This window comes from Pezoporus flaviventris, unplaced genomic scaffold (assembly GCF_033815535.1).
Source record: "Pezoporus flaviventris isolate CSIRO_AGI_PZ_B2104156 unplaced genomic scaffold, CSIRO_AGI_Pfla_v1 ptg000007l, whole genome shotgun sequence".
NCBI classification, from domain to species: domain Eukaryota; kingdom Metazoa; phylum Chordata; class Aves; order Psittaciformes; family Psittacidae; genus Pezoporus; species Pezoporus flaviventris.
In genome coordinates this window covers 93,697,799-93,721,943 of record NW_026892555.1, presented here as the reverse complement: position 1 = coordinate 93,721,943, position 24,145 = coordinate 93,697,799, and the positions used below count along the sequence as shown (strand labels likewise).

Below are 24,145 nucleotides of genomic sequence, written 5' to 3'. Positions count from 1 at the left end.
CACTAATCACATCACCACAACCTCTCATGCTATACTGACCGCATCTTCCAGTGCAATATTCCTCCTTCCCAATGCTGGATAGGACAATTACATCAAATCCAGTTGTATTTTCTAGATTTTAGGTAGTATAAGTGACATAGCCTGGCACTGGAATAAGTCAGCAGAAAATTTTTCTGCAACTTTAGGAAAAGGTCTAACATCTGCTATAATAAATTAGAGGTGGGGGAATCCTTCAAGTAATTCAAATACAAACTGAGAAGTAGTCAGATAAAGGTTATCAAGATCAGTGTACTGTACACTAACCACAGGTAAAGCCGTCTTTGAACAGCTTTAATGAAGTGCTTAAGTAATTAGTTATTTTTCTAAATGTTTCTTTTATTTAATGATCTTTGATAAAGCCCACGGGAACAGCTTGCTTTGGAACTTGTTATAAATCGGAACTGAACCTAAAGTCATATAAATTTAACAGTCAGGTCTCATGAAAACCTTCATATGCCATGTTTCTTAGAGGAAGAATATAAACTTTTAAAGCAATTATTCCTTTCGTAGTTTGAGAGGATTCCCTTAAATACCCAAACAATGACTTAGATTGGAGAGACTGTAGTAGGAGGGCAAGGGTTTATTTCTGTTGCTTGGTCCAATAAATCTGCAACAACATGCTTTAATGGCTACTGGCATGATCAAGACTTTGATCTGATTACATGACAAAGGATCTAGAGTGAATGTTAAACTTGTTACAGAATACAGCCTGTCTAAATAGTTATTGTATAACACCTTTGAGGAAGCATTCGCTTATTAAGCTTGCTTAGATACCACAACTTTCTGTCTTTAAGGATACTGTGATTTTAGTATATTCAACAGGGGCACAGTAAGTTCTTTGGATAATCTAGTGCAGTTAGGAGTATGTCCTTGGTAAACTTAACTTAAGGCTCTGAATTTCACACCCACTTCACTGAAGTATGGCATTTGGATATTTTAAGATATGTCTTCTCCAGTGAAGCCACCAAATACAATTTCATTCCTATTACTCAACTGTAATTTAATTTCAGTTAAAGATATAGCCACTGTAAATTTGGCTTTCAATTTTTATTCTGTGGACATCTTCATACACAAAATATAACTGAATACTGATAAAAGCTTAAAAATAGTTTCTTTCTTATACTGAAAAGCCTTTTCCTCTTTTTATTACATTTGACACCAAATAAAAATCTTTAATCTAATGTTACTGACAAGTATATTAAAACCAAACATAAATCACTGTCCAAATATCAAAATCTGAGTGGGAAAGTATGATTATGAATGGATCTTGATATTCTACTATGGCTCGTGAATAATCCTAATATCGCTAATTCAATTCAACACTGTTTTAATAGATTTTTCAGAATTAAAAAAAAAAAATTGCTAAATTTATATATAGCTTAGTAAATTATCATAAGGAGAATCAACAAGAACAGAAGGGATGATAGTCTATTACAGAACCATTAACTTACTGAGAATCTAATAACATTTTAGAACATGCAATAATATTAAAGGATACAGAACACCCTAATTTGCCTTTTACATGGTTATGTTTTTTGAAATGAGATAAATTTTTTAAACATTTTAAAGTTAGAAAGTAGCTTAATCTTATGTCTGTAATTTTTATTTGCCTTCAACACATCTCAAAGCCAATGAACCTTCTTACTTCAATGGTTTTGGCAAGAAATACGTTTCTAAGAGGTAGAAGTTCAACATTCCAATACCTTGTATGAGTAAAATCAAACCTCCTACTGACCTTTCATTTGGAGACAAGGAAAGCTATACACCTTTCTAAACCTCTGTTTCCCCGCATGAGCTTCACATGCCTTTTTCATGCTGTCCTGTTCAAGTATTCATGTAGAAAGACTACTACAATTACAGCTTTGATAGACGAGGAAAGGTAGAAAAATCATTTATCCAAGACATAAATATCTTATGACTCCATGTGTTTGCTGGCAGGGAAAGCAGGAGAGGAAAGGAATGTGGAGAACAATACTGCCTACGTGAGCTTTTTAGTTATCTAAAGAGTAGTAATAAAAAGGGATGACTAAATACTACAAGCAAAGCTACAATGTATACATGGGCTGAATATCCTTCACCTACCTTTGCATTAAACTCTGCTGGAGAGGTATAAAAGTCAAACCTATAATGACTTTTGCTGGCACAATAACTTGGAAATTGACAACCTCCAAAACTTCAGAAAAAAATAAGAAAAGTTGTGGCTGTTGCATTTTTTTCCTCTGAAAGCCAATTAAAACTTAGTGAATTTATAACATGATACATTAAATAATAAAGCCTTACTAAAACCAAATGCCTTTTGATTCTTTCCAAAGAGTCCGTTTGTTAAAGTTTTGATTGAAAAGAAAAAAATACTTTAAAAGGAATTCCTAAATATGACAGGGAGAGTCAAGTAGTTAATATTACCATGGCTACACACTTCCAATTTATCCCTATGCCAAGGGAGAGCAGAACCCACCCACTCATCCCACAGTGCAGTATCAGCAGGTCAAGTACTAGAAATAATACACAAAAATGGCAGAACTATTTTAGCACTTGGAGTTTTACCTCTGGAGGCAGGAGGAGTAGAACATTTCTGTTTAACTGTCTCTTATTCTCCACAAAATGACTTACAGTTGAATCATCCCAGTCCTTTCTATTTCCATTTGCTGCATGCACTGCACAGGATTAAGATAATTATGTAATTTAAAGTGATTAGACAATGACATTCAGCCAAATAACACTGTCTGTTGAGGAAATTAAAAAGTAAATAAACTAAAGTTCAGATCTTTTCACCTGAAATGGACTTAAGAGAACATTTGTTTAAAAGGTGCTATGTAATATGCGTTGTTTCAGCTGAGCTTTGATCTCTGGAGTTGAAATTCAGCCCTGCCAGAGGCATGGGCAGAAAGACAACATGCCCATTAAATTAAAACCCTCAGGATAAAACTACCTGGTGAAGGTCTTATGCTGGCTCTTCAGTTTGCTGCTTTAAATCATCACTATGTATTTTAACATCTCTATGTAGTGTAGATAAATGTTTTGGATCAATTAACTACCTTTATTCCAGGTTGCTAGTCATCAGTTGGCTAAATTAAAATGTTCATATAATTACAGAAGATAAGGCTGGAAACAAGCTTAAGAGGTCACCTGGCCCATACTATGACCCATGATGAATGGTGGATGACCCACATCTCAAGCATTTCTCTCACAGGTATTTGCTAAGCGTGTTCCTAAAGACCAGCACTGATCAAAATTTCCCAACCACTACATGTGAGTCAATCCAGTGAAGAATCTATTCTGCCCATAGGAAAGAATTCACCCTGAATTTCAGATTCTAAGCTGAGAAATGCTGGGCTTTCAAGTAGAAGAAAAATTTAAATCAATTCAAATCCCCAGACAAAGCCAACATGGTGTGCAGATTATGTGTAGATCATGAAAATCAGCATACAAGGAACAGCACACTACAAATTTCTGCCATTTTTTTTTCAGGGAAAAATGAGACTTTTAAAGGTCCTTTTAAAAAAATATCAATAGCTGGCATTGAGCTCCACTCTTAGAAAGGATATTTTTCTTTTCTTATGCTAACTTTACAATGACCTTAGTGAAATAACTGAAGAAAACGTAAGAAAAAAAAAATTAATTAAGAAGGATTTAACACCATCTTTTATGACCTCTATTTACAACCAGCAGGGAACAGGAGTAATACATTAAATAAAACAGATTAATAAATGCAAAAGCACTAACTACTTGCATGCCTCATATGACTATCAGTTGTTTCAGAGAAAAAGGGAGAGCTACTGAACCAACAAAAGGTATGTTCCTAAGCATTCAAGAGCACAAAATGCACTAAATAGTGCACCATATTTTCAAGATATATTACCTGAAAGCTATTTTACATGGAAAATGTTCCTTTTTTTTTCTTGGCAGTATGTTTATCTTAAATAGAAACTTCCCGCATATTTCTCAAATTGCCCCTTGTTGGACATCGTAATACAAAGATCCCTTTGCAAAGTACCTTTCCAAGAGAGGCAAAAGGTGTGTTTTATTTTACTTTATCTTTCTTCTTTGGAAATGCCAGCCTTTCATTAGCATATCTCAAACTTTCTATAGTTTCTGTAATTTTATGAAAAATTCCTCTCCTTGCAAAAATTTGCTTCCTCATTCTCTTTTTTTCCCCTAAATCTCTGATCTGTAGTTCCTGTTCAGGAACCAACTTTTCTACCACTTTGAAACTCCAGCATATGTAAAAAATGCGCTTAATAATCACTTCAGCTTTATGCACATATTCCACATTTCCTTCCAAGTTCTTGAAGGAAGTTTCCAACACACAGATCTCAATTCTGCTATCATTTCTTTTATTTCTGTTCCAGCAGAATATACTTTCTTCCCCCTTCTCCATTTTATTTTGCCTGCAAGTGAAGCACCCTTTCTACCTGAGATCAGAGAGTTTCCCTCAAGCTATGCTTTGTTGATTGTTTTTTCTGGCAGGCTATAAAGACGTGTTTGATATATGCATCTTTCCTGTTTCCTAACATCAGAAAAAAGGCTGGGCAATGATAGAGGTCATCTTTCACTTATGTAACTAGAAAATACTTGTTGCTAACTGGGCGACCAGGAACATAAAGCTTCCTCTGTAGCATCCCAAATTACAATAACCTACTGCAAAAAAAAAAATAAAAATGAAGGCAGGATGAAGATTAAAAAGGGCACAAGCAGACTGACCAAGAATTGCTTGCTAACTCAAAATCAGTGGCTCACTCCTCATTTCCTCAGAAGGTCCTAAAGGCTTGAACAGCTATTAGTTTAACAAGCCAGCTGTGGATAATACCATGGCTTGGGAGCCATAGAGATGTGCACCAAGATCCCAGACTCACAAAGGAGATACTGCAAATGGCGAACATCAGCAGGAGTTATTTGCAGGGGAAGCATTAGACATGAAGAATGCTATCACATAAACCAACAGAAAACAGATAACAAAGATGTGCCTGTATTTATTTAAAAAGCAAGTCAGTCATAGATGCATTACAGAAACAGGAATTATGAACAAAAAATAATAATGACTATATAAATAGCCTGTTAATTTTTTTTCTTGCCTTAATTTTCCATCTGATTAAAATTTCCCACCAAAGGCCCTCCGACTTTCAGGGCTTTGATTCTGGCAATGCATTACAATTCTGGCAGGTAGCCAGCCTTTTATTTTTATTGCCTAGTCCTTTGGTCTCTTCTTCATGTATTTCTCATCTTGCAATATTTTTCCCCCCTAGTCACAGAGCATATGTAAACAACAGGAATTATTTTTGGATTACAGAACCTACTCTATTTCCATTTCTAACAAGAGATCATATTCTTGCAGATTCTTTCTTTTTTCAGCAATTAGGTTTGGGCAAACATTTTTCTGTAAACAGGACTTATTTATTAGGTATTATACTTTATGCTGCTGGGAAACTGTCAAGATCCCTAAACATGGCTAAAATGCATAAAAATTAAAATAGTAAAATATTAAATTACATTCATATCATTAACATGCACTGCTGACTTTTCAAAAATGTTTATTATCCAGTGACAATGTACTCAGTAATACATGTGTTGCAAACCCACTTCCAGAATCTCAAAGACTAGTTTAACAGAGTGCTTAAGAACATGGCAGACATATTAAATTGCTTTACTGAATTTCAAAATGCTGAAGTGACAAGAGCATGATAAAAAAAGATATGCTAGAAATATCCTGAATTAATTCTATCAGTATTTGTCTCATCCTTATTTGGCACAGATATACAATGTGTGAATATTTTATGGAGTGTGTAGATTGTCCTTTGTGTGACATTTTGCATTCCCTCTTTCCCAGCCCAATCTGCTGATTCCAGTTGGTGACCTGCTTCTTGTATTTCTTTGGATGAATTTGTTGCCCCAATCATGCCATCAAAAGGGTTAAAAAAAAGTAAAAAAAAATAATTAAGGCCTACAATTGTTCCTTCAGGCACACCATGTTGTCATGAAAAAAATTACTGAGGGGCATGTAGTAGCTGAGAAAGAGCTCTGGTCCTTTTGAGGTATTCCTCATCACAGCATCTACAGAAGTTTCTTCTTGCTTAGGATGGGTTTGTGGCTTGCTTTGACATCCTCACATTGTGGTGTTCTCAATTTTTTATTTTTTTTTAAGTCATATAATTAGTTTCCTCAAAAACTGTACAGTTTGTGAAAGCTTTCACCCTTTCTCTGATCATTCCTCATTACAGAGAAGTACAGCTGTGATGTTTTTTGAAACATCTTTCACTGTGCCCTATGCAAGCTAATGAAAACACTGTTAACGATAGCAAGCGATGCCCAGGATAGACTACAGAAATAGCATCTTTTTAACTCCTACAGACTGTCTACGACCACATTACAGCTCTGACTCAGCAATCTATTCCTCTTCTTCATAGTACTTGTGCAACATGCTGGACTGTAATGTGTGCACTGCGGCCCCTGTAATATACATGGTCATTAGAAAAGAACCAAATGCTTGGTTGAATGGGAATGGACTGAAGCATGTGTTTTACTGCAGTATAGCCTATTATCCCATTCCTTTGATGTAGATTACATCTGTCTACATTTAAATTCATGTATTTCTCTGAACTAGCCCTCATAATGAACCAGCAAACATAAACAAGTTAAGAGGAAGTTGTATTACTGACCATGTGAGACCAGAAGGCCCTTAGAAACTTCATGGGCACTTCAGACAGCTTGCGACATATAGCATGCTGGTTGCTGCGCTAAAAGAGCTTCTCCTCAAGGGACATCCAACAGAAACATACCTGCTCTTAAAAGAGCCAGCTGGCTACCCATCCTTTCAAGCCAGGGAATGTAAACCAGACCCTAATTCTTGCTTATTTGTGAGCACAGTGGGAAGCAGAAAGTGAAAGGTCCACATGTGTTTCAATTTTTTGCTTTTATAACCGATGTTAGGTAACATTATACATTTTGATTACTTAAAAACATTATCCAAGGTTTCAGTTTTGCATGCTGCCTCTCTGAAAACCTGGTGGAGGCACTTGGAAGCTTGTTGAAGATTCAAGATCTTTCGCTACTTTTAAGGGAGTATCTGAATTACATATGTTCTGAGTTGCCTCCTCCTTCTTTCCCCAACACGCCATCTGCACACATAACAAGCTATATAAAAGGTCATATGACATATGTCACCCTTCTATCTTGCTCATAAGCATCTTAGGTTATAATTACATGTCTAGAGCACACCTACCAGGAAATGTTTCCCAGCGGTCCAATAATACAGAACTCCTTAAAGAGCATCTTTCAGCCAGCCAAAAACCTACAGTGACTTAAGAAAGCTCCTGACTTGCCACATATGATTTGTCAGGACGAACTTCTCACTAATACTTTCAGCTCATGTTCTACAGATTATGTATTGGCCAAGCATGATTAAAAGCTTTCAGCTGTAGCTTCCACATACAAAAGATGTCCCATTTACTGAAATATTGAGATTTCTTTTTTTTTTTTTCCCCAGAAAGTAAAAGTTTGCAACATGCCCAGTAGACCAAACACAAATAGGATACTCCCTTGAGGGAGCACTAGCAACCACAAAAGTAATGAAAAGCAATTTGCCTTATTATTCACTTTCTGTAGCCATTTACTTGAGCATTCCAGGTACTTGTTCTTACCTACACTCAAAGGGCAGGAGTAGGTCTATACATCTCAGTAAGTTCTTATGGCAGTTACCAGTATCCTCAATTTTAATAATTTTATCTCTCATTTTTAACATACAAAATTTCAGTCAACAGTCTGCTTGCTTGTTCCCATGCTACAAGCTTCTGGCAGCACACACTCAACTTAATGACAGACTTGGGTCTGTTCCAGCAGATTATTAAAAAAAAACCCCACATTCTGATGAAAAAATCATCTGTGTTTAAATAGCTACATAGTCCAACCAGGCAATTTGAGGGTTTTGGCTGGTTTTTCCCCTCTTATGGACCCTTATCAGGCCATTATACACAGGCACACAGACAGTATTCAAACGAGAGTTTAGCAATGTGTTTGTGCTTAAGTTTCATGACCTGCCAAACACATTACAGTAGGTGCATTATTGTTGTTCTGTGTTTCCATAGCCAGGCTTATTCAAGAGACCAAGTAGCTTAGCTTAACACTAGTCACATAAGGTATGCCTTGATTGTTTCTTTTAAATATGACTACTTTGAACTTTAACAAGGATGCATATATACTTTAATACTTGTCAACAATTTACTGTAATAGCAGCAAGGTGGCTGCTAAACTGTCAATTATGCTTCTTCCATGTGCTAAATTATTGCTACATATTTTTGGAGATCCTAACAGTGCAGGAGAAAGGACATCAAATGATGCTTAGAAATGTGATACACATTTTCATTTCACACTCCATCAGTTTTTACAACTAGAGCTCCATGAAATGCATAAGAATACTTGGCTAACAGCCATATCTACTGAGGTGTAAAATAAGGATCAGATCTCTTTTTAAGGGAGTTTCATTTTCTTTAAATCAGATGTTGACATTTTTCCAAAATATATTGTAAATATCCCTTACCTCCACTCATCAGTTAATTTTGAACCTCTGAATCCAATTTTGATCTGTTCTAACAGCATGTAGCCAATGCACATTTTTCAGAAACAGCTTTGTAAAGCAAAATAAACCAATTCATCCTTCCACTAAACTAGAACTAAAATACACTGAATTATATAATCACTGATGTTAAATCTTTTCAGTTCTACTAAGCTATTGCACCCTGGAACAAGAAACAAGTGTATTATTGCCTTTAGAGTCAGCAAAGTAAAGCTAGGAGCATCAGCAAAAACATCTTTTAAATTCAGATTTCAATCTGTCAGTAAAGATTAAAGCTTCATGCATATATAAGAGGGGAACTATAAAATGATAACAGATACATAGCATGGAATCATTATGCTTGAACAGCTGCTGGTTTACTAGTGTATTAAAGCAGAAAATGTTTTTTACTCACCCCTGTTAAACCAGAAACTTCTCCTTTTGCTAACGGCCTAGTGATGGATGCAGTGTAAACTCTGGCATCTGACACTGGTTGCCCCTTCATGAAATGTTTCCCAGCTTCATAAATATTCACTTCTACCATTTTACCCATTAACAAAGGATCCTTTGGTACAAGAACCTTTCAAATAAAGATAAAGACATAGTTACTAAATGCCACAAAGAACATCAGTGTCTCCAGCTTCCACTCAGAAAACAGGTATTTTATAAACATCAGAGCAAATCCTAACACTTCAAAAATTTAGTTACCAGCATACACGATAGCCCCTGACCACACACTGGACCAGTAACATCTCCAGCTTGTGTTCTTCAAGATCTGTGCAGTGTCAGGTCAGCTTTTTAAAAAAAATTAAAAGTTTTTGAGTATGTAGATGCTTTGGGACAGAAATTATGCCCTAGTTTCTGTTTGCACAAGGCCTTATTTTGATTGTGCAGATCCTTTGAAGCTGAGATGCATGACTGACAATGAAAGCCTGTAAAAATGGATGAGTGTTTCTTTGGTTAGCAACTAGTGCCACCCTTTCCTGAATATGCCCTAAGATCAGACAGTCCCATAAGAACTTCACAAAAAAGACACAACATAACAGATGTTTCTAAATAGTCTGCGTTAGGAAAGAAAGATCCCAACATACAGGAGGAACATTTTTTGCTGGAAGAACAAGTGGCATAAAAAGGCTCTAAAACAAGAGCCTCCACAATATGTAAGCTCTAGTTCTACCAAGAAATCTGTCAGTGTAGGTCTATTGATGTAGCTTTAATAGCAAACTCTTTTAATATAGATGAGGTCAGTGAACAGAGAATAGGTCTGATAACTATTTGAGTTAACAGAACGTTACACCAGGTCTCTGAGCTCCAGCTTCCAAACTGTAATACAATATTTAGCGACTCAAGAGTGGTTTTCAATTTACTATCATCAAATTCACTGCTATTAAAAGTTAAGTAAATAGCACCAAGTCTTGTACTTACCTGGACAAACAGCAGGATATTATCCTAGTCAAACACGCCACACAAGATTTTAGGGAAAAGACATACATTTTAAAAATGGGAAGTATGTAGTCCGTAATAAAATTTAAAATTACTCCCTATGTTACCATTTGCATTTTGTGTATTTCCAGTCCCAACCAGGAGTGGTATTAGGTGCTGTACAAACACCTCATAAAACACCTTCTTTTTCACATACTGCTTTCTCTTTAATTAATGAAACTTTCATAAACCAAGCAATTTCTTTTTAATATCTATCTGGAAAACCATGTTCCTCAAATATGACTGATAAGCTACAAAAGCAAGGAACAGCAATACATAAGGTTTAGACAGTGGTTAGAGATTAAGTACAACAACAAAGAGATTTAAAAAAAAAAAAAAAAAGAAAAAAAAAGAAAAAGAGGAAAAAATAGTAACCCAGATATCTAAAAGAAGCAGATATTTCATGAGCAGGAATGTTATTTCCTACTAACCAAAACCAAGCAAAAATAAAGAAATAAATGCTGTAATGTAACCCTGAGCCAGAAGAAAGCACTATTAGTGACTATTTAAGTACAGCCAGGATCAGTAGCCTCTCCAGGTTCAGACAACTGAATAACTAAAGGTAACGAGAGCAAACTGTAGAGAGCTCAGTGCAAGAAAATGAAGGAGAAGCCAAAGGCAAACCAGAATGAAATCATGATGATTCAGAAGTTGATTTTACTGATTTTCAGCAAGTCATCTGCTTTTGAGCAAAAATAATGATTTTGTGGAAGAGATGCTGTACTTCCTTCCTAGCTCACAGATAATGTTTCTGTGTGGAAAGAATTCATTACAGAAAGTACATAAAATGAAATGCGACGTATCAGGTTGAAGTGTTAATCCTGACAAAGTTTCTGACCCTTCCTACTGTTTGAATTATTTCATTTTGGATTTTTTTTTCCAAATTGCATTGCCTGAAACAATTTTCTGAAAGATGTACAGAAATTATCAAGATTCAACTATTCAGAAAACAATGCTTTGGAGACACAGAAATGAAAATGACTGCATACCCCATAAACAAGTCTTGAACTCACATCAAGAAATTGTTTCTGGAAGAATGTTGCCTGCAAAATGTTTCTTATTTCTTTATTTTTTTTTTATTTTTGCTTTCACTGTGCCACACGGTGTTGAGATTATCAGAAAGCAAAGATAAAACAGAAAAATGTTACTTTGTTTACTTAACTGTACCTGCTCATAGAAAGGATTGTGAGCAACATAGTAATTGGAATCAAAGGATTCTTCTGTTACCAGAACTCTCTGCCTCTCACCAACCTGGAAAATAAAAGAGAGAGAGATGACTCAGAAAATAAAAATAACAAATTACACTCAGAAGAGAGCTGCAACTACAAACAGTCTTAGCAGAAATAATCCAATGCTGCGAAGAAATTCTGTCAGCAAGAAGACAGGGCAGAGAAAGCCCTAGTTCAAATTGTCTAAAAATGACAGGGTTAGAAGTCAGGATTGAGGGCTAGAACTGTGGTACTGTAATGGCTTAACACAAAATTCCAGTTAAATGGTATTCCAGAAATATAAACTGATTTTAACTGATTAACACAAGAACAAATAAAAATATCAGATATTCACAGAGTCCATGAAAAAAAAACCCAAAACCACAACAAACAACCCAAGAGCACAAAATTTTGCAATCAATCACAAAAAGGGTAACATCACTGTCTGCCCCATTCCATCTATCCCTCCACCCTTCCAACAAAGAAAACTACTAGCAGCACCTGAGAGACCGAGGGAGCATTAGCACACTGCACAACTTCTAGATGCCATCATGCTCATCTATTTGCCCCCCCTTTTTTTTTTAAGCCACGCTTGCTCTTTACAATGATAGGGCATCTCTTTATACCTTCTTGGTGATTTCAGTAAGCTGTACTCAGGAGAACACATTGATTTCCATGACAGCAGAGTCAAAACTGCACATTACAGACTCTGTGAAGAAGAGTTTTGAACAACTCATAGACACTGCATATTAAAGGCCAACTAAATACTCGGCTAAAAAGCCCAGCGTTTCAATGATACCTCCAAACTTTCAAATGCACTGAAACAGTTTAAAGGAAGCACCAGTTTTACAATTAGTTATGCCGGAGAGCCAAGACAAATCAGTCGCATTTAGGTGCCGAGTCGATACAAACCAAAATCTGACTTCCCCTGAAGTTCAAGATTCCCCACACAACACCTGAATTTACCTATTACTGAGATTTGTAATCGTGTTTATAGCTTAACTTCTGCAAACCTAGGAGGGAGGACATTTAGCTAACATTTTTAGTTTGAGCCCAGCTCTATTTTTTTTTTTTTTTTTTTACATATAAATGTGCCCTGGATTATTTTGAAACTATTTGACAAATGCATTCTGCAAGTTACAACTGTCCAGCAAGTTAAATTTACTCCATGCTTTTATTGCTATTTTAAGAATCAAAAAAGATTTCACATTTTACTCCAAACTTTTAATATCTCTGAGCTGCATTCAAGACTCTCCCCCTTCCATAAAATACTTCCATGTCATCCTAGGGGCAGCTGTTATGTAAAGTTTTAGGACCTCCATTATAAAGGCCATGTGAATGAGCAAGAAGATGCAAGATGATTTGATTCTTTAAGGTACAAGCAGTAAAAGTGAAAGATCAGGATTTTCTCTAAGAGTCAATGGCAGAAAAAAATCTACGAGGAAATAAGAACAGCAATATCACAACTGTGTTGTGTGTACATATGCATATATATATACACATCCCCATAAATAACTCTCCACTTGCCAGAAAGACTTCATGAAATATCTCTTGCCTTCCTCTCCACATACCTGAAGCACTCCCAAAATAAACCCTGGAGAGCAGGGGAGACAGTGACCAGCCTGCTCTTTGTAGCCATTTGCCATTCCTCTGAACAGTAAGGTGTGCTTTTTCTTTCAAGAAAACAGTTAATTCAAATCCCCAAAGGAGTTTTGCAAATACATGTCAAGAAAGCACTGGAGATAATGCCAGTAATAAGATTACAGGGAACATTTCCCTGAATGGAGAGAAGGACTTTTGTTTGTTTGTTTCTAAGATATTTGAGTCCATAGCTTTTAAAATCATAACCCAGTATCTGCTATAGCACTACAGGACCAAAGTCTCAGATGTCACACAATATTAAGAAAAAGAGGAGGATGAAATGTTAGACAGGAAGCATGCATCCCCAGGGAAACATGCTACCACTGAAAAGCACCAAGGCCAATCACCAAGTCATGTCCTCATCTTGTATTCATTATTTATGGATACTATAACTTAGCAAAACCTAATCAAAGCAATACTGGGTCTGTAACTCATTTCACAATTGTTTTGTGATTCCCTGGTTGTCTCTGGTCATAATGCTCTGCCTTTACCGTCTCTATGAATCCTGCCTGTGAGGTAGTTTAAGCTACGTGTATTATCTTCGTACTTTCAGATGACAGAATGGCAAGTATGATATGCAAAAAAAATTAAAAAAAAATAAATCAGAGGCAAGAAGAAAGGAACACCTGTGTTTGATCATTTGATATAAACAGTGGTTTCTTCAGGAACACATTGCCAGTTCTTCTTATCTTTGATTTCATGAGCAAAACCAGTTCAGGTCTCTGTGTCTCAGTGGGCCAGACAGAGCTTCTCTGGGCTCAGAATTTCTCAGGAATGGGAGGAAACCAGGAAGACTAAATTTGGCACACAGCATCAAAACCATGGCATTAAAACTGAGTACCAGAAATGCAGAGGAGCCAAACATCCTATACCAATTTACAATACATACATACATACACACACACATACACAAGACCAAGATGGCATACTGCAAGGAGTACAGGTAAAACCAGTAATTGCTCACGGTTACTCAATTTGTAGCCTTGGCCAAGGCTGGACTTACAGAGAAAGACAATATTCAGCTATTTGCAGACTCTTTTGCCATAACAACAGAAAAATTCCATTTAATGAGTTAGGCCACGGGGTATTCATGATCTACAAGACTAATTGGCTGCACATATTTGTAAGACAGAAAATGACTATCTATCCTGCATCCAAGTATAATTAAGTGTAAGCACACAGAATGCAACTTTGGTATTGAAATTTCTTCAAGAAGTGGAATATGTCATCATTTCTGGGATTATTCCCCTGGGATCTCTAAGTGCTTAAGTTTCACCTCTCTCAGAAAGAATTTAAATATGCAGAAACCAGACAGGATATCTAATAACAGTCATAATTATAATAACCTTTGATGATTTTTTTTTCAGGCATGTACCAGCAGAAGTAATTCAGTATCTTATTTTTATTCCTAGCCTTTCATCTGCTTCCACAGGTATGCACTAGTTCCAGCTCTCAGGGAACTACAATTCTGACAAAAGCATCCGGAACTCAGGAAGCTCATCCCTAGCATCTCAGTTTGGGAAGACTTCTTTATAACCAGGATTTTTTTTTTCTTTACAGAGGATAGCATGAAAATAATAATGAATGACAGCAAAAAACTTGCCTGGCAACCTCCTCCATCCCAAGGCAGACTGGTCATAAGCAGAATTTGTTTTCATCAAAATTAACAAATGCTGCTGGTGATATCACTTCCTACACTGCAACAGTTACCAGGTACTTTGTAGATCTTGCAATTAGTAATCAAATCACTTACGAACTTTTATTTAACTTTCATTTATCCTATGGGAAATTCTGACATGATAGTTCTATAACACAGTTTTTCCTCTACTGAATACTATGAAAAGCAGTTTTTCCAGCTGGCTGATTTTCTAAAATGAATGAATGGTAAGAAATGTCAAACATGCTTCTTGGCTGCAGTTAAATTGGGTTTATTTTTGAAATCCAAACTGACTGAATCATATAAAACACAAGACTGAATTTTAAATTATCCAATAGTATGGGTACAAAAAACAGGCCCTGTTTACATGCTTTGATAGAATATTGCTGCTTAACCCCAACAATGGCCTGCTGCAATTATATTCAAATAATCTATACCTCTAATTTTTTTTCTTTTAATTTATGAAAACTCTAATTGTTCCAGTTTGATTCATTATTTCTTACAGCAAGAGCATGTGGCACGTGATTTTCCTTAATGTTTCCTTACCGTTTTTTTTTATTTGAATATTGCTAGTTTTGTTTTAAGAGTCTCCATTTGGCTAAAAAAACCTGAATATTAACAACCACTGTATTTCTAGACTTCTCTGATAGAAGGTGGCACAGTGCACATACAGCCATCCCCACTGATTTAGAGACAGTTGCCAAAGTTGCCTTCATGTTGAGTTCAATTCATAGTGGAATTGATGAGCACCTCTCTATTTGTGTTGAAAGAGGCTGGCTTGGATTCTGACCCCACTCCCCACACTGTGGAGCATACTTAGTACAAGGCTTGGAAGCCATACAAAAAGCTACTTTCCTGTATTTGTTATACAGGATATAATTTGTATTTGTTGCCCGTCATAAAGAGGGCAATAAAAATTACACATTGCCATAATTTATGTGTGTATGTTTTAGCAGATTATTCTGGTAAACACCCATATTTTGACCTTTACTAAGTATATCAACATTTAAGCAAAAGTAATTAGAAAGTGTTCTCTCCCTATTCTTCAGTTGTGGTCTAATTATTTAGACTAAATGTTACTAACTATGCAGATGCTGCATCCTTCCCTATAAAGGAGAGAAGAACTGCTGGACCTACTTTTTATGAATCACATGAATCCTGTACTTAGAAGACAAATCTCTCAAAAATCATAATTAAGCATTCTCTAAGCCTTATAGATTGTAGGTGTTTCCTTCTGACAGTCAAGTCCAGGTGTGACACAGTCTCCCTGTAAAAAGTGCAAAGTTTATTGAAACTTATGAATGACATGGTTGCATTTTGATGATACCGGAGCACATCTCTTTCCAAACTTGCCTTTGTATGGCTTTTTTTTTTTCTGCTATTCAGCACTGCTCCTCCAATATTTAGGGTGTGTATGTACCTCCCTTTCTAAAGGTAGCCCTGGAAACAAAGAATGGACTTGTCTAGGAGTTCTTCTACAGAGTTGTTTGGTTTTTAAATGTTGAGATTGCAAAGCAGGAACATGAGAACAGTTCAGCTCCTGAGCATGACAATTTTAATGCCAGGATAAAAATACTTTTCCGGCATACAGCATAGACAGCTGCCACTTTACTAGGGCTTATGCTAGCTACAACTACTGTCCGGTTCCAGATGGGCAGGTGCCTCCTTTTTATTATGTTATGGTTAGTGCATAACCCTGTACAGAAATGCAGCAACAGAGTGACATTAATATTTAGAGTCCTATATCTTTTACATCATACAATCAGAATAATCTTTACAACATGAGTCCGGCCCATTTTACACCTGAGGAAAGAAACAGAGAACCTGACAACTCCAGCAACACAGAGTAAGGGGCAGAATTCAGCACATGCATTTCATGCATTTTTAGTTCCTTCCCCTAACCCTAGACAGCGCTGCTTTAGTCCTACACTTATTATAAGAAAAACAAAATTCTCAATCTCTTACATAGGATCACAGAGCTATGTATGAACTAGAAATAAATCTGTTAAAAGACAGGGGATATTATTCGTCCTACTTATCCATATCAGACTGTTTTGCATTAAAGTCCAGTGTGGCTAAATTTTACCATTTCACTCACTATGAGTCAATGTTGCACAGGTTTTTTGCAGCCTTGGAAACAGCATTGGGTGGTCGTCTTTGTATTTTGGAAAGTACTTAGCTCTTAAGTAGAGAACTTCAGAATCCCAGGTGAAAAACAGCCAATGGTCATGGAAGTGTCTCATTTCACTGTCAATGAATACTGCTGGCTGTCAAATCACCATTACTAAGCTGCCCATCTTTAGACAAAATTGCAGGATTTTTGTTTTAAAAGGATTACTAAAATGTATGATTTACAGTATTTAAGCAAGCTGCTTTGTTTGTTTTAGGCACACATTCTTCAGACATACTGCTCTTTCCACAGCATTACTCAAGAATTCAGAATGGACACAGGCAACGGATGCCCACAGGACAAACTCTTTCAACCATTTTCCAGGCTGGCTTGAGGCTGTGTGAGCAGGAAGGAAGGATTAGGTATAAATTAAAGACAGCCAGCTCTAATAGTACACCATCAGCATAACAAAAAAGTGCCTCAAATCTTCAGCAGCAGGCAATGCAGCTCATTAAAAGCAAGTGAACACCTTTTCCTTGGTCCCCTTATGAATTCGTTGGCATAGCTACAGGGGAGGGAAAAGGTAGTGAGAGAAGGAGGCAAGAGATGGAAGTAGACTGCTTCTGCTTTCTTGGCCCATTGCTCACACTTCAGGGTAAATAGATCCTTTCTATTACTGCGCACCTGCATCTGACTGCTTCCTCTTGATTTGGTCTCCTGCTGTGAAAATGTAGCTTCTTCCAGCACATACAAACCCTGCCATGCAGCTCAGATGAAAATTATATTCAGAGATGTGAGCAGTGACCTAAAAATGACAACTGGTCCTCAAAATATCTGATTCCTTTTAAATTCTGTAAGTTTTCATTTTGCTTGTCTCTCCTTTTCATTGCCTAGAAAAGAGGTAATAGAAGTAGCATGTTGACAACTCTGTCCTGTCATCTTTCTAAATTTTATTAACTGTGTACAATATTACAAAAGGAAAATAAATTTCTGAAATGGAAGATAGATATTGCCTCTTAAAGCTGGCTCTCTCATTTAGCTCTTTCTGTTGTAAACCTGGGCTTAAGCAATAAAAGTATGAGGTGGCAGAATCTGGTTTTATTCTAGATCCAGCACAATGTCGAAAAGGCACTCTGCCTGTTTCTTTGTGCTCTTTGAAACTCTGCTTCCACATGTGCAAAATCCAATTCTGACTGTTACACAGCTCACAGAATAGCGACCACAAAGCTGGAGAAGTTGCTATAGCAATATAAAATACTCCATGCAGAACTGGTATATTTGAGACTATCATGTAGGAAAAGCACTCCAGCAACTGCATTAACGTAATACTGGCAAAAGCCTCTCCCTTCTTTTTTTCAGGTGATTTAACAAAACCCATAAAACTGCGCCATACATCTACAGAAAAACTCTGAATGAAAAGATCAGTTCAAAATAGGAAGAAGAAACATCTGAGTAGGCAAAGTGTGTTTAAGTTCTTCCTTTCAAAGCCAGAACAGTTCACAAGCAAAACAGAAAACTAGACAGTCTGCCCTTAAGGAAACTTGACATTTAATGTAAGTATAGGAAAATGCTGATCTTCTAGAATGGAAGATGGAGTTTAGAGGAATCTTTTAAATATATTAGCAACTTCCAGACAATTTGGCAATCACATGGATTCTGGTGGCATGAATAAACAAATGCCTGTGTTCTCTCTTTTTTTTTTTATGGTTGGGTTTTTTTTTTAACAAGCTATGCCTGTGGAGACGTGAGGCTACCAAGCTTAAAAATATGATGGTCTTTGTTAGGAAAGGCCACCTTTTAGCTGCTTCTGTGAAATTATTTAGAATTATTTAAGATTGACTGTTTATGTTGGAAGCAATTCCTTAAGATATCCAGCATACTTCCAAGTGATTTAAGCACAATATGAAGTGGCAGTTGCTAAGGCAACAATATGCAATTCCTGTTTCAGTGATGTCTTTTAACAGCTGCATGAGCCCAGACAAGTATCAGCTATGTGAGAATTTATAAATCATCTCAGCAAATCCCCCACCAAATAACTTCTCCAGAAATTACTTTAGGAACTTGCAATACCAATCTGTTTTCTCAGAATAAAGTCTTGTCTACACCTCAGAAAGAAAACTCCTCTCCAGTGGCTCTGCCAGAAGGGTGCTGATGTAGCACAGGCCGATGTAATACTGTGTTCAGCACAGATTCACTATCACCAGCTGTTGGAGAGAATTGCCAGCAACAATAAAAGGCCCTAACATAAGCGTGACTTTAGTAAATCGCAGGCAGAGCTGCACACTGCTTCCTCACAGACAGGAGAAAAAAGGAAAAAGCTGGGAGTAGATCAAAATACTGGATGCAAGAATACAGATCACAAAGTGAAGATAGCATTGAGACAAATCATGTCTTCCCTGACATGATATTGGAATGCCCACAGTAAGACTGGGTGCTCTTAGAATATATCTAAAGTCTGGTATTTTTTAATCAAATACACCAAAAAGACTGCTTCAGAAATTTGGCCTTCTCTTCAAAGTAGCAACATAATTTTTCTGCTCAACCTACAGCTGAAGCCAATGATCTCTATTAATCTCATCTGAGAATAAAAGAGAAGAAGAAGTGATAAAACAGAAAAAACAAGGGTCCAAAATGACCCCGTATGCAAACCTAACCCAACTCTTCCCCAAAATCCACTACAAGTTTTATCAGCACATTTAACAACACACAAAATACGTAACATAACATTGCTGCAATTTAACTGAGAATACAAAATAGTGGTGCTAACTGAAAGAGTCAAAAAAAAGGGGTATAAATATGTATCAGATTTCTTTTCAAAAGAATAATAAAACTCCTTTTGCATACATGAATCACAGGCTTCTGAAAAAAGCATGTGAACATCGTCAGAAGTTGATAATGTTAATGAGGATATGACAATGATATTATTTTCTTTTATTTTGAAGGTAGCCAACATATGATCAAAAATTTCACACTTCAGGGGTTTTGTTCAATCTAAGGGAAGGCAAGACCCTAGAACTGCTAAGGCTTCTAGAGGCATAGTGCTGAATGACAAAAAACATCAAGGGCTTACAGAAGGACCAAAGTAAATGACTCATTAAAGAATGATAAATGTAGTGTGACTCCATGTTGCTTAGAATTTAATAGTGACTACTGACAAACTAATTGTGATGCATTTTAGTATTTTTAAGCAGTATTCCAATTATTTACACACAAGAAAGACAGTAAAAAGAAGCACCTCTTCACTAGCATATTAGAATAATAATTCTGACCAATTCTTTACTATCCATTAAAGGAAGTTAACAGAGATCAGTTCAAGAAAATTGTTAAGATAAGTAAGTTCTGTTTTAGAAGAAAAAAAATTAGTATGGACTAAGTTTTTCTTTCTAACATCTTCTTTATAACCTACTCCATTCTCAAGGCTATGTATAAAATTATCACATAAATCTCAACTGTGTGATGCTGGATATGCCTCAGCACACTACCTTTTGCATGACATCAGAAACAAATATATCCAATTAAAGGCCTCACTACTTTATAGACTATCTTCAAAAGCTATGCCACTGCTTGCAACTTTCTCCATTCAAAAAGGTATTTACTTAGTCTAGACAACAAGAAATACTTAAAAGTTGGAAGACACAAGGTGTTCCAACAATCTTTCAAACTAAGCAGTAACATCCTATGCTGTAGTTGAATTTTAACAAGACAAAAAGTGAAACAAGCTGTCCAATTTAATTGCAAGTGAAATTAATTATTGAGATGGATCAACAAGAAACACTAATTTGTGATGCAGGTGGTTAAGACAGTATTATAAACCTTTCCTAAAAATTACAGCTGCTGTCAACATTTTGGTTGCAATTCTGTACATATATTGTCACTCATCAGACTGTTATGTTTTCACCTAGCAGGTTGCAAATTCCACACCAGGAATAATTGGTTAATTATCAATAAAACCAATACAAGGGTTTGGATATGCGCACTAAACAATATGGTAGCTAGATGGGTCTGAAACTTCTTACAGTACAGTCCTTGCTAACAGAAGAGTAACAGAAAAAAAAAGATTCTTCAGCAATTATATGACAGATCTTTTTAACCCTCTGTGTGGATATGGCAAGGGGAACAATTAGCAGATTTAAGTGTCTTCAGTGTACATGAAAATGGGGATTCAAAGCGAGTTTTACACACTGCTCAACAGGCTTAAATAATCAAGAAAGGAGTGGTTCTGCCCGTCTTTACAGTCTTTGCCAACCATCCCCAAAGGCTGACAGCTGTGAAACAAGGCCTTAAGAATAAATGATCTTCTTGTGCCTCTGTGACAAAAGCCTGCACATACAAATAGAAAGTCCTATGTAAATCTAACAGTCCTCCAATGAAAAACAAAAATCAAATTTCTATTTATAGTAATTCCCTTTTGTAAGTAACCTGAATTAATCACAGTCAGAATACAACATAAAATCAGAGACATACGAAACAAATCACCATTCATTAAATGAAATGTATTAATGTATGGGGCCCACTAGGTAGAAATCACTGTTATATTCCTATTACTGCTGTCAATCCTGTATTCTAATGTTCTCAAAGCCAGACATATTAATGTACCAAAATTAACTGGAAATACTTGTGAGAAAAGTCCATACATTTGTTTTTGCCATTGCCTTCATTTGATCTTGGATCATACCAGAAGGTCAATATAATTTTATTTTCTTACCCTGCCCTTTTTCCTCTTCTGTGCTCCCTTCTTTCAGAGTACTATTTTCCCCATACCTTACTAGAATGACAAAGCTGAGGAAGACTAAACAATACTCCCATTCCTAAGAAAAACTCTTCAGTAAGTTTAGAATAAAAAACCAAAACCAGTAAGATTTCTCCTGGTTTCTTTCCTCCTTCTGTCTATATCTTGCTGAATTCAAATCTAAAAATTTCAGTATGGTCAGAAGCAACGTGATCAACCATGAACATTTTCACACTGTTTTTACCACCCAGCGGCATGCTCAGAAAACTCCTCCATCCAACCCAACAGGAAAGTTAGCTGCGCTGGTTTCAGACTCTTTCCAGGGAGCCAGGCTGGTAGCTGACAGCAAGAGACTGCCATATCAGGAGACAGCATTTCTGTGGTGAGGTGTTGAGAAGAAACCATTCCATGCTTTAGAAGGAATTGTAGTAACCCCTCCAACACAGCAGATGTTGCCTACTACCGCATTACAGGATAACTTTTTTCAACTTTGATCCATTTCATGCAAATCGAGCAGGGTCATCTTTTTGCCTAGCTCTTCCGATTATTGCATCATTATTTAAATTACATCAGTACAGTCCATAAATAATTACGACTTCTGTATTTTATCATTAATAAGCATACCTATCACAAGTGTTATAAAAAGCAGTATCAGAATGAAAACAGATTATGGTTTGGAAAGCCTACAATTTTAGCACAACCTTAGAATTCTAGATGAGTACAAATAATGAAACAGTTACCTCCCAACTCTTAATATACTTAGTTCAAAGCCTATCATTAAATGAGTCTCCATACCTAAAGAAGTCCATGCAATAAAAATTTTTGTCCAAAGAGAAATTCCAATCAATCTTCAAACCAACACTTCAACTGTGATTATCATAGAATCATAGAATAGTTAGGGTTGGAAAGGACGTGAAGATCACCTAGGTTCAACCCCCCTGCCATGGGCAGGGACACCTCACACTAAACCATGTCACCCAAGGCTCTGTCCAACCTGGCCTTGAACAACGCTGGGGATGGAGCATTCACAATTTCCCTGGGCAACCCATTCCAGTGCCTCACCACCCTAACAGGAAAGAAGTTCCTCCTTATATCCAATCTAAACTTCCCCTGTTTAAGTTTTAACCCGTTACCCCTTGTCCTATCACTACAGTCCCTAATGAAGAGTCCCTCCCCAGCATCCCTATAGGCCCCCTTCAGATACTGGAAGGCTGCTATGAGGTCTCCACGCAGCCTTCTCTTCTCCAGGCTGAACAGCCCCAACTTTCTCAGCCTGTCTTCATACAGGAGGTGCCCCAGTCCCCTGATCATCCTCGTGGCCCTCCTCTGGACTTGTTCCAACAGTTCCATGTCCTTCTTATGCTGAGGACACCAGAACTGCACACAATACTCCAAGTGAGGTCTCACGAGAGCAGAGTAGAGGGGCAGGATCACCTCCTTCAACCTGCTGGTCACGCTCCTTTTGATGCAGCCCAGGATACGGTTGGCTTTCTGGGTTGCCAGTGCACACTGAAGCCGGCTCATGTTCATTTTCTCTTCGACCAACACCCCCAAGTCCTTCTCTGCAGGGCTGCTCTGAATCTCTTCTGCCTGCCCTGTAGCTGTGCCTGGGATTGCTCTGACACAGGTGTAGGACCTTGCACTTGGCATGGTTAAGCTTCATAAGCAACTTCATAAACTTTATCAGCATGAAGTCAACATGAAGTTGGGCATATCCTCATAAGGCTTTTTTTTTAAGACCATAGATTGAAACCGTTTACATTTTATAAAGTGGATTTTGCTATATTCCATTAAGCCTGAGTGCCAGCAGAGAGAATGGATTTTTGCTATATTTTGGAGGAATATTATTAATCTCTGAAGAGTACTTCTGATAAAGGAAATATCTGCACTTTCTTTTGTTAATGTATAACCAAGCACAGAATTTCCTCAGGCAGTATGAAATAACTGGTTGCATTTGTGTTTGAAGCACTTTGAAAAAAAATTTTTTAGCTTTTGCCATGAAAATTGTGACCATTTAATAAATTTGTCAAACATTTTCCCAAATTCTTTTAACCCGCAGTGCAGTGAGATAAGCCATTGTATGGGCCATAAGTGACCTGAAGGTCCTTCTAAGGCAGAGAAAATGCTCCCAAACCAAGAACTCAGTCTAGGTTTGTCCCAGGTCTGTTCCCTTTTATCAAGGCCTGATAGTAAGGCAAGAGATATAAAGGCTTACAACTGCTAGTACTTAGCAATCCTCACCAACAGGAGCTCGATACTGATTGCTGAGGTCCAGTATTTACAAATGGCACGACCAAATGGGTCTAATTAAAATACAGAGGCAAAGAAGGTGAAGGGGCCTGGTAAGTTACGTAGCAATTTCTCTGTTGTATGCAGATTCCATTGCTAAGAAGAGGCATTTAGGACTCACAGGTTTATCTTTTTAGATGGCTGGCACTGGTAGTAATTGCTCACAGCTGATATTCTCTCTGTCTTCTGAAGAAGAGGTAATGCCTCACTTACTAGGAAATTATTCATAACCTAGCTTCAGTGAAGAAGAGGTTAGCCTTTCAGAGAGGTTGAGATGAGTTATGTGATCCAAACTCAAGAGAGCATGAAATACATGCAGAACCTGGGAGAGAGGATATGCCATTTAATTTACACAAAGAGAAAGGAGATTGAACAAGGAGAGAAGGTGGCAACACAAAATCTATTTATGAAAGAAGCGGATCAAGTAGAACAGACTACCTGGAAG

General features: G+C 36.9%; 1 protein-coding gene and 1 long non-coding RNA gene across 3 annotated transcripts in view; one reads left to right on the top strand and one right to left on the bottom strand.

Annotated features, from left to right (window-relative positions):
• CDKAL1 (CDK5 regulatory subunit associated protein 1 like 1) overlaps nt 1–24,145 on the bottom strand; it is a 390,319-nt gene that overhangs the window by 17,007 nt on the left and 349,167 nt on the right. For both annotated transcript variants that reach the window (XM_061449582.1, XM_061449583.1), the window contains 2 exons: nt 11,234–11,317; nt 9,000–9,164 (listed from right to left, as the gene is read on the bottom strand). In XM_061449582.1, the coding sequence (XP_061305566.1) occupies nt 9,000–9,164; nt 11,234–11,317 (249 nt within the window). The remainder of the gene's footprint in view (nt 1–8,999; nt 9,165–11,233; nt 11,318–24,145) is intronic.
• The window catches only part of LOC133267334 (uncharacterized), a 957,532-nt gene that overhangs the window by 888,406 nt on the left and 44,981 nt on the right, over nt 1–24,145 (top strand). The gene's annotated exons all lie outside the window — the stretch shown is intronic.